Genomic DNA, 11,737 nt, shown 5'->3' with positions numbered 1-11,737 from the left:
GCTGTCTTCTGCGCACAAACATTTAATATATGGTAAAGGTAACTGTATAGAACTCACAAAACTCGAACAGTTGAATTGGGACTTTTTGTGGTGAACCTGTTGCTGGTTTCTGGTATATAAAGGCTTCCTGATTAAACACTAACTTCGGATCTGCTTCTACCTGGAACGACGGTCACTATTGTTCTTGGCAACATTTCTGGTTACCAACAACTATAACTCCCCCCCCAACCCCCTCCCCACAACCACTCATGCACACACGCACACACCAAAAACACATATATGGTATTGGCAGTATAAATTTATTAAACAGCATAAACCTGTATACACTACCTTGCTGTTCAATCAAACCTGAAAGGGAAGAGAGGAAGAGAGAAGAGGAGATGAGAGGATCAATTTAAAACTTTGCTCAAATTTAAAACATTGGTCCTAGCATACCAGGCAGTCAAGGGGTCAGCCCCAGCATACCTCCACAAGATATTCAAACCCTACATGCCAGCCAGATCCCTCCGTTCTGCTACCTCAGCACGCCTAGCACCTCCCCCTCTTCGCACCTGCACTTCCAGAACACGTCTCCTGTCTGTTCTGGCCCCACGATGGTGGAATGACCTCCCCGTGGAGGTCAGAACAGCTGAGACACTGACCCATTTCAAACGACGACTGAAGACTCACCTCTTCAGGCTGCACCTCTCCCCATCCCTCCCTACCCCCCTGTAAATGACTGTAAGCTTAGGGTTGTAACTAGGCAGCTGTTTCGTAGGTGACTTAGGTGCATTAACTGTCTTAACTACTGCTTGTATTTTTTCCATAGACTGCGTTGTTGCCGTTCTCGTTGTTAGTGTTAATCAGTTTAACCTTCAGGGTCCAAGTTGAACTATGCGGTTGTTCCCTGCGCTTGGACCGGTACTTCTCTCTAGGGGTTTCGTCATACATGTTCCTGGTTATGGTTATACACTTTGTTGTACGTCGCTCTGGATAAGAGCGTCTGCCAAATGCCTGTAATGTAATGTAATATAATGTAATGTAATATGACACAAGACTTCCTTAATGACACCAATGAATGGCTCAATTACCTGCAACAGTAAGAGTGATGGAGTCGCTGCGCTGTGATGTCACATTTCTCCCCTCCAGCCTCCCCTCACACCAGTACTGCCCCTGGTGAGAACCAGCAGCCCCAGTGATGTTTACACTGTACTCTTTAGAGAGAGATGTGGCTGTCTGGTTATGGTCTCTGTACCAGAAATGTGTCCAGTTGCTGTAGGAGTCCACCTCACACCTCAGTGTGACGGTCTCTCCATTGGACAGTAGGCGCCATTTTGGCTTCATGATCAGAGTGGCATTAGGCAGGGCTGTGGAAAGGAGACAGACTGGGTCACAGAATCTTCTGTCAGAATTTAGAGATGACTGAGGAGGAAACAGTTGTGCATAAACTGCAAGGAAAAATAACTATGGCAGAAATGTAAATTTTCTTTGACTCTGTAGGTGGTCCTGCACAATATTCCATGAATATTAAAATTTTAAGCATTTCACCCAAAATAAATTATATATGTGAAATTGTAAACCAAATATTTTTATTCTCTATAGTATAAAAAATAAGATGAGTTTCATTGAAATTAGGATAATTATACAAAGCCTCCAGCATTGCTGAATTCATAAGAATGCCAATAACATAATGGTGAGGAATGTTTTTGTGACACACATTAGGCCCCATAATAACTGACCCTCATTTGAGTGCCGGAGCATACTTAAGCATTGTATCTGACCATGTGCATCCCTTTATGACTACAGTCTACCTGTATTCAAGTGGATACTTCCAGCAGGTAATGCATCTTTTCACAAAGCACACATCTCCTCTAGCTGGTTCCACAAACAAGATGATGACTTCATTTTACTCCAATGACCTGCACAGTCCCCAGATCTGAATCCAATAGAGCATGTGACATATCCAAATTGAAAGCGTACCTGAGACTCACCTGCAACAGTGATGGAGTCGCTGCGCTGTGATGTCACATTTCTCCCCTCCAGCCTCCCCTCACACCAGTACTGCCCCTGGTCAGACCCAGCAGCACCAGGGATGGTGAATCTGTTACCAGTTACACTGTAACCAGCAGTCTGAGACACAGCCATGTGCGGCTGGTCTTTGTACCAGGAATATATCCAGTTTCTGTAGGAGTCCACCTCACACCTCAGAGTGACAGTCTCTCCACTGTACAGTGGGCGCCATTTTGGCTCTACAGTCAGAGAGGCATTAGGCAGGGCTGTGGAAAGGAGACAGACTGGGTCACAGTTTTGACTGAGGAGGAAACAATTGCGTATGAAATGCAAGGGAAAAAGAACCATGGGAGAAAGATTAATTATCTTTGAATCAATAGGTGGTCCTGCGCAATATTTCATAAAATATAAATATTTGAAGCATAACTTCAAAAGTAAATTATATATGTGAAATCATTGACAGAATATTTTTATTCTCTATAGTGTGAGCATAAAATGAATATCATTGAAATTAGGATAATTATACAAAGCCTCTAGCACTGCTGAGTTCATTAGAATCCCAATAACATCTGAAATTTACAGAGAGTGGTGCAAAAAACAAAAAGATCCAGTGAGTGGCAGTTCTGTGGGTGAAAACACCTTATTAATGAGAGCGTCGGAGTAGGATGGGCAGACTCATTCAACCTAGCAGAAAGGCCACAAATGGTCAAATAACAGCTATTTACAACAGTGCTGCGCAGAAGGACATCTCTGAATACACAACCCAAAACTAAACAATTGAAGAATGGATGAATGTCTGGTCTGACAAATCTCAATTTCTGCAACGACACATACGTAGATGGTAGGGTCTGAATTTGGCAAAACAGGATGAATCCATACTGCATAAAAATCCCATCCTGCTTTGTGTCAGCAGTAACGGCTGGTAGTGGTAGTGTAATGGTGTGTTTTTGTGACACACATTAAGCCCCTTAATACCAACTGAGCATCAGTTGTGTGCCAGATCATACTTAAACATTGTAGCGGACCACGTGCATCCCTTTATGACCACAGTCTACCTTTTTTCGAGTTGATACTTCCAGCAGGTAATGTGTCATGTCACAAAGCACACGTCACCTGCAGCTGGTTCCACAAACAAGATGATGACTTCATTTTACTCCAAAGACCTGCACAGTCCCCAGATCTCAATCCAATAGAGCATGTGACATATCCAAATTGAAAGCGTACCTGAGACTCACCTGCAACAGTCAGATTGATGGAGTCACTGCGCTGTGATGTCACTTTTCTCCCCTCCAGCCTCCCCTCACACCAGTACTGCCCCTGGTCAGACCCAGCAGCACCAGGGATGGTGAATCTGTTACCAGTCACACTGTGACCAGCAGTCTGAGACACAGCCATCTGGGCCTGGTCTTTGTACCAGGAATATATCCAGTTGCTGTAGGAGTCCACCTCACACTTCAGGGTGACGGTCTCTCCATTGTACAGTGGGTGCCATTTTGGCTCTACGGTCAGAGTGGCTTTAGGCAGTGCTGTGGAAAGGAGACAGACTGGGTCACAGTGTCTTCTGTCAGAATGTAGAAGTGACTGAGGAGGAAACAGTTGTGTACAAAATGCAAGGGAAAAAGAACCATGGCAGAAAGATTAATTATATCTGAATCAATAGGTGGTCCTGGGCAATATTTCATAAAATATAAATATTTGAAGCATAAATTCAAAAGTAAATTATGTATGTGAAATTATTCACAGAATATTTTTATTCTCTATAGTGTGAGTATAAATTGAATATCATTGAAATTAGGATAATAATACACAGCCTCCTGCAGTGCTGAATTCATAAGAATCCCAATAACATGTCTGAAATTTACAGAGAGAGGTGCAATAAACAATAAAATCCAGTGAGCAGCAGTTCTGTGGGTGAAAATACCTTATTAATGAGAGTGTCAGAGTAAAATGGGCAGACTCATTCAAGCTAGCAGAAAGGCCACAAATGGTCAATAAACAGCTATTTACAACAGTGCTGTGCAGAAGGACATCTCTGAATACACAACCCAAAACTAAACAATTAAAGAATGGATAAATGTCTGGTCTGACGAATCTAAATTTCTGCTACGACACATACGTGGATGGTAGGGTCAGAATTTGAAAAAACAGGATGAATCCATGCTGCATAAAATCCCATCCTGCTTTGTGTCAGCAGTAACGGCTGGTAGTGGTAGTGTAATGGTGTCTTTTTGTGACATACATTAAGCCCCTTAATACCAACTGAACATCAGGTGAGTGCCAGAATATAATTAAGCATTGCAGCAGACCATATGCATCCCTTTAGGACCATAGTCTACCTTTTATCAAGCTGATATTTCCAGCAGGAAATGTGCCTTGTCACAAAGCACACGTCACCTGCAGCTGGTTCCACAAACAAGACGGCGACTTCATTTTACTCCAATGACCTGCACAGTCCCCAGATCTGAATCCAATAGAGCATGTGACATATCCAAATTGAAAGCGTACCTGAGACTCACCTGCAACAGTCAGATTGATGGAGTCACTGCGCTGTGATGTCACATTTCTCCCCTCCAGCCTCCCCTCACACCAGTACTGCCCCTGGTCAGACCCAGCAGCACCAGGGATGGTGAGTCTGTTACCAGTCACACTGTGACCAGCAGTCTGAGACACAGCCATCTGGGCCTGGTCATTGTACCAGCAATACGTCCAGCTGCTGTAGGAGTCCACCTCACACCTCAGGGTGACGGTCTCTCCATTGTACAGTGGGCGCCATTTTGGCTCTACGGTCTGAGTGGCTTTAGGCAGGGCTGTGGAAAGGAGACAGACTGGGTCACAGTGTCTTCTGTCAGAATGTAGAAGTGACTGAGGAGGAAACAGATGTGTATGAAATGCAAGGGAAAAAGAACCATGGCAGAAAAATTATTTATCTCCGAATCAATAGGTGGTCCTGCGCAATATTTCATAAAATATAAATATTTGAAGCATAACTTCAAAAGAAAATTATATATGTGAAATCATTCACACAATATTTTTATTCTCTATAGTGTGAGTATATGTTGAATATCATTGAAATTAGGATTATTATACAAAGCCTCTAGCACTGCTGAGTTCATTAGAATCCCAAAAACATGTCTGAAATTTACAGAGAGTGGTGCAATAAACAATAAAATCCAGTGAGTAGCAGTTCTGTGGGTGAAAATACCTTATTAATGAGAGCATTGGAGTAAAATGGGCAGGCTCATTCAAGCTAGCAGAAAGGCCACAAATGGTGAAATAACAGCTATTTACAACAGTGCTGCGCAGAAGGACATCTCTGAATACACAACCCAAAACTAAACAATTAAAGAATGGATAAATGTCTGGTCTGACGAATCTCAATTTCTGCTATGACACATACGTAGATGGTAGGGTCAGAATTTGACAAAACAGGGTGAATCCATACTGCATAAAAATCCCATCCTGCTTTGTGTCAGCAGTAACGGCTGGTAGTGGTAGTGTAATGGTGTATTTTTGTGACACACATTAAGCCCCTTAATACCAACTGACCATCAGTTGAGTGCCAGAACATACTTAAGCATTGTAGCGGACCATATGCATCCCTTTAGGACCACAGTCTACCTTTTATCAAGTTGATACTTCCAGCAGGTAATGTTAATTGTCACAAAGCACACGTCACCTCTAGCTGGTTCCACAAACATGACGGCGACTTCATTTTACTCCAATGACCTGCACAGTCCCCAGATTTGAATCCAATAGAGCATGTGACATATCCAAATTGAAAGCGTACCTGAGACTCACCTGCAACAGTCAGATTGATGGAGTCGCTGTGCTGTGATGTCACTTTTCTCCCCTCCAGCCTCCCCTCACACCAGTACTGCCCCTGGTCAGACCCAGCAGCACCAGGGATGGTGAGTCTGTTACCAGTCACACTGTGGCCAGCAGTCTGAGACACAGTCATCTGGGCCTGGTCTTTGTACCAGGAATGTGTCCAGTTGCTGTATGAGTCCACCTCACACCTCAGGGTGACGGTCTCTCCATTGTACAGTGGGCGCCATTTTGGCTCTACAGTCAGAGTGGCTTTAGGCAGGGCTGTGGAAATGAGACAGACTGGGTCACAGTTTCTTCTGTCAGAATGTAGAAGTGACTGAGGAGGAAACAGTTGTGTATATAATGCAAGGGAAAAAGAACCATGGGAGAAAGATTAATTATCTTTGAATCAATAGGTGGTCATGCGCAATATTTCATAAAATATAAATATTTGAAGCATAACTTCAAAAGAAAATCATATATGTGAAATCATTCACAGAATATTTTTATTCTCTATAGTGTGAGTATAAGTTGAATATCATTGAAATTAGGATAATTATACAAAGCCTCTAGCACTGCTGAGTTCATTAGAATCCCAGTAACATGTTTGAAATTTACAGAGAGTGGTGCAATAAACAATAAAATCCAATGAGTAACAGTTCTGTGGGTGAAAATACCTTATTAATGAGAGCATCGGAGTAAAATGGGCAGACTCATTCAAGCTAGCAGAAAGGCCACAAATGGTTAAATAGCAGCTATTTACAACAGTGCTGCGCAGAAGGACATCTCTGAATACACAACCCAAAACTAAACAATTAAAGAATGGATAAATGTCTGGTCTGACGAATCTCAATTTCTGCTACGACACATTCGTAGATCGTAGGGTCAGAATTTGACAAAACAGGGTGAATCTATACTGCATAAAAATCCCATCCTGCTTTATGTCAGCAGTAACGGCTGGTAGTGGTAGTGTAATGGTGTGTTTTTGTGACACACATTAAGCCCCTTAATACCAACTGAGCATCAGTTGAGTGCCAGAACATACTTAAGCATTGTAGCGGACCATATGCATCCCTTTAGGACCACAGTCTACCTTTTATCAAGTTGATACTTCCAGCAGGCAATGCGCCATTTCACAAAGCACACGACACCTGCAGCTGGTTCCACAAACAAGACGGCGACTTCATTTTACTCCAATGACCTGCACAGCCCCCAGATCTGAATACAATAGAGCATGTGACTTATCCAAATTGAAAGCGTACCTGAGACTCACCTGCAACAGTCAGATTGATGGATTCGCTGCGCTGTGATGTCACTTTTCTCCCCTCCAGCCTCCCCTCACACCAGTACTGCCCCTGGTCAGACCCAGCAGCACCAGGGATGGTGAGTCTGTTACCAGTCACACTGTGACCAGCAGTCTGAGACACAGTCATCTGGGTCTGGTCTTTGTACCAGGAATGTATCCAGTTGCTGTAGGAGTCCACCTCACACCTCAGGGTGACGGTCTCTCCATTGTACAGTGGGCGCCATTTTGGCTCTACAGTCAGAGTGGCTTTAGGCAGGGCTGTGGAAAGGAGACAGACTGGGTCACAGTTTCTTCTGTCAGAATGTAGAAGTGACTGAGGAGGAAACAGTTGTGTACAAAATGCAAGGGAAAAAGAACCATGGCAGAAAGATTAATTATCTTTGAATCAATAGGTGGTCCTGCGCAATATTTCATAAAATATAAATATTTGAAGCATAACTTCAAAAGAAAATTATATATGTGAAATCATTCACAGAATATTTTTATTCTCCATAGTGTGAGTATAAGTTGAATATCATTGAAATTAGGATAATTATACAAAGCCTTTAGCACTGCTGAATTCATAAGAATCCCAAAACTATGTCTGAAATTTACAGAGAGTGGTGCAATATACAATGAAATCCAGTGAGTAGCAGTTCATCGGGTGAAAACACCTTATTAATGAGAGCGTCAGAGGAGAATGGGCAGACTCATTCAAGCTAGCAGAAAGGCCACAAATGGTCAAAAAACAGCTATTTACAACAGTGCTGCGCAGAAGGACATCTCTGAATACACAACCCAAAACTAAACAATTGAAGAATGAATTAATGTCTGGTCTGACGAATCTCAATTTCTGCTACCACACATACGTAGATGGTAGGGTCGGAATTTGACAAAACAGGATGAATCCATACTGCATAAAATCCCATCCTGCTTTGTATCAGCAGTAACGGCTGGTAGTGGTAGTGTAATGGTGTGTTTTTGTGACATACATTAAGCCCCTTAATACCAACTGAGCATCAACTGAGTGCCAGAACATACTTAAGCATTGTAGCGGACCATATGCATCCCGTTATGACCACAGTCTACCTTTTATCAAGTTGATACTTCCAGCAGGTAATGCGCCATTTCACAAAGCACACGTCACCTGCAGCTGGTTCCACAAACAAGACGGCGACTTCATTTTACTCCAATGACCTGCACAGTCCCCAGATCTGAATCCAATAGAGCATGTGACTTATCCAAATTGAAAGCGTACCTGAGACTCACCTGCAACAGTCAGATTGATGGAGTTGCTGCGCTGTGATGTCACTTTTCTCCCCTCCAGCCTCCCCTCACACCAGTACTGCCCCTGGTCAGTCCCAGCAGCACCAGGGATGTTGAGTCTGTTACCAGTTACACTGTGACCTGCAGTCTGAGACACAGCCTTCTGGGCCTGGTCTTTGTACCAGGAATATGTCCAGTTTCTGTCGGAGTCCACCTCACACCTCAGGGTGACGGTCTCTCCATTGTACAGTGGGCGCCATTTTGGTTCTACCGTCAGAGTGGCTTTAGGCAGTGCTGTAGAAACAGACAGACTGGGTCACAGTTCTCTTGTCATGCCAGTATTTTTATGACTATGGAAAAAACAAATCACCCTAAATGAAGGTGTTGTAGTCTGTATTTCCGGTCACTTGTCTCCCCAGTACTGTCTCTGTGTCTGTGTTCCCTGAGCTGCTTCACTCCCCTGTACTTGTGTGATTTCACTATTCGGGTGGTTCCGGGTTTTCGTGGTTTCCCCCCTTCTTTCCAGTCTCGCTTTACTTCCTGCTTATTTCTAGTTTTACTAATTTCTACTAATCCCTACTAACTTATAGATTGTAAAGTACTAACCTCACTAATATACTAACATGTGAATATTACTAATGGACTAACACACACTAGTTTTGGGTTTTTGATAGTTTAGATCACTATACTAATACATTAACCAGTCTCCCCTTTTCCATGCTGCGCTGTAGCTCCGCCCCTTTTCTTTCTAGCCTGCTCTAACGCTGAGTTCTGCAATTGCCTGCACCTGTCTCTTGCTCTAACTGCACCTCTCTCTCTCTGCACGTGTTTACCTGCTTCACCCAGGCCGTCTATTATCATTGTTGTCTATGTGATTCCAGTCCGCGTTTTGTCAGTCCCCTGTCATTGAATTAGTTTTCCTAATGTTCTTCACCTGGATGTTGTTTGTTACTCCTCCCTCACTCACTTAACCCCTCCTTGATTGTTACCTTCCCCAGTGTATAAATGTCAGTCTTTTCCACCAGCTCAGAGTCAGAATGTTGATCGTATTCATTGTGCCGATTATTTGTAAGTCTTTGTCTATCGAGATTCCTGCGACACCCCTTTGCCCGACTTCGAGTTTGCCTGCCCCTTTTGGTTTTGTTTGCTTCTGGTTCGACCTTCGCTTTGCCTTGACTTCTCTTTTGCCTGTCCCTTTGTATTCTGATCTCCTGGTTTTTGATTTTTTGTCTGTCTTTTCACTATTCTTTTGGAAACTCGATTCGGCACCGTCCTCTTTCTGATTACCTGGCTTCGAACCTCGGACTGATTAAAGACAACGTTTTTTTGGATTTCCCTGGTCTGCGTGTGGGTCCTTACTCAGAACATCACAGAAGGACAAAAACCAGGGCAGCTGCATTCCTATTTTCAATGATATTAAGAGAAGATATTCAAAAATCAGAAATGGAAAAAGCTCTAATCCTGATCATAATGCTACAAGAATTAAACAGGAAGGAACAGTACCCCAGAATCATCACAGCAGTTGGACCCAGTGCATTATGGGAATGTACCAATTTTGCACACTGACTAATGCCTGTCAACACTCACCTGATACCTGTATGTGGGTGTGGTAACTATACTCTGTGTACCAGACTGGGTCTTTTTACCAGTAATATTCCCAGCCAGCTGAAGTCACTGTAACCTTACAAGAGAGACTGTCATGTTCTCTTGCATATAACTGCCTGTGCGGAGAGACAGTCAGGACCGGTGGGGTTTCTCTATAACAGAGAGAACAGACTGAATCTCTCCCCCAGGTTCCTAATAATGGCATAATCAAACATACAGTGAAAACTGGCTTTAATCTGTGATACAGTAGAACATGGTTCGCTTACCCATGTACTGGGAAAGCATGTGACTATCTCAGAATGGGTGTGGGCGAGGCTGTGAAGACGGACAGACTGTTTCACAGCTCTAACTGCTCATTACATTATATTATAGGCATTAGCAGATGGTTCTACCCAGAGCGATTTACACAACTTCTACATACAACTTTGCTAGTGGAGTGTAGACATGACTACAGAGGGACAGGCATGCTCTGATTGGGGTTGAGACAAAGAGTTAAAGCAGTTGGTTCTCTCATTGTCATAACAGATAGAAAAGGCTAAATTCCATGGATTAAAACATACAGAAGCTCAAATATTAACAATACAAACAGTGTGACAGGCAGAAACTCAACTCAATTGGTGGTATTACCAGCCAATTTTAATGAAAATAAGTTAATTTTATATTTGCCTGTAATAAATGAACTGGTACGGGAAGCACAATGTGCACTGGGGAAGATTGAATAAATGTGTTAAATATGGTCTCTCTGTGGGATGAGTGAGACCACCAGTGTTCAGCTGCTGACCAGTTTTGACTCACCTGACACGTTCAGTCTGACAGGATCACTCCCGTATTCAGCAGTACAGTAGTATACACCACTGTGGGCTTCAGTAACAGGTGCAATGGTGTAGATGTTATCCTGGGATGTGTGCTTTGCCAAAGACATATTTGGTTCATTTCTGTACCAGGTGAATCCATAATGTTTGAATGGCTGTCCCAAACACGTGAGAGTGACGGTCTCTCCAGTGAAGAACAGGGGCCAGTTAGGCTGCAGAGTCAGTACAGCCTTTGGGCTCCCTGTACAAACAGTGCATGCACTACGTCAGTACATGTGTTTAAATACTCATAACATGTTTATAGTGTCCTGATTAATCCCTCAGCTTCATTAGTTTAGAACAGTAAAGAACTGCTTCTGGTTGTGATCTCTGTATCACCCCCTACTGTAGGACATGCCTCGAGTCTCACAGAATAATATTTCTACATTACCGTCCACATATGCATTCAAACTCATCACATCATTATGCAGTTATATAGTCTTAAATGTGAATACTGACATTCTGTTATCAATCATAAGTCTCACTAAACTGTTTGAATAAGGTTATTCTCTGATAAATTATCAGGTAATTGAAGGTGGGGTTTGTTTTAAAATCTAGTAACACTCACCCAGTCTTGTCATTAGACTCAGCACTGTAAAAAATAAAGAAGACAGGAATTATTAACATCATCATCGAAATGGCCAATGAAATGCAATAAGTGCAAGAAAAATACAAAACCATAAATATGTTCCAAATAAAGCCTAAATACATCCCCATCATTGCTTTTTGATTTCAAGATGTCATCCATGCAGTACTGTGGAAGTTGGGTAAACTCAGGTCCACCAGTCAGTGTTTGAGTTCGGCAATGATCAGTTTGAATGGAGAGTATATCTGTTTGTGTGAACATATCTGAAGCCTTTACATGTTCTGTGCAAAAATACACTGAAAGCTCTGGTTAAAAAGCCAGTTACATATCACCACTGACATGTTATTA

At 42.7% G+C, this 11,737-nt stretch overlaps 1 protein-coding gene across 4 annotated transcripts; it reads right to left on the bottom strand.

Annotated features, from left to right (window-relative positions):
* Positions 1-1,041: 1,041 nt before the first annotated feature.
* Positions 1,042-11,731, bottom strand: LOC135246375 (hemicentin-1-like). 4 transcript variants are annotated; one of them, XM_064319850.1, is made up of 9 exons: positions 11,372-11,731; positions 10,748-11,005; positions 8,351-8,641; positions 7,070-7,360; positions 5,788-6,078; positions 4,506-4,796; positions 3,225-3,515; positions 1,971-2,255; positions 1,044-1,346 (listed from the first exon to the last, which is right to left on the bottom strand). In XM_064319850.1, exons 1-9 carry the CDS (start codon positions 11,382-11,384, stop codon positions 1,063-1,065), a joined length of 2,295 nt encoding a protein of 764 aa, XP_064175920.1. In that variant the 5' UTR covers positions 11,385-11,731; the 3' UTR covers positions 1,044-1,062. The 4 variants fall into 4 exon arrangements, with proteins under 4 accessions (XP_064175921.1, XP_064175920.1, XP_064175923.1 ...); XM_064319851.1 differs by lacking the exon at positions 1,971-2,255 and having other exon boundaries at positions 1,042-1,346; XM_064319853.1 differs by lacking the exon at positions 3,225-3,515 and having other exon boundaries at positions 1,046-1,346.
* Between the last annotated feature and the right edge of the window lie 6 nt (positions 11,732-11,737).

Source organism: Anguilla rostrata, unplaced genomic scaffold (genome assembly GCF_018555375.3).
Source record: "Anguilla rostrata isolate EN2019 unplaced genomic scaffold, ASM1855537v3 scaf0234, whole genome shotgun sequence".
NCBI classification, from domain to species: domain Eukaryota; kingdom Metazoa; phylum Chordata; class Actinopteri; order Anguilliformes; family Anguillidae; genus Anguilla; species Anguilla rostrata.
The sequence above is the reverse complement of the archived record's forward strand: the minus strand, read 5'-3'. Positions and strand labels throughout refer to the sequence as shown.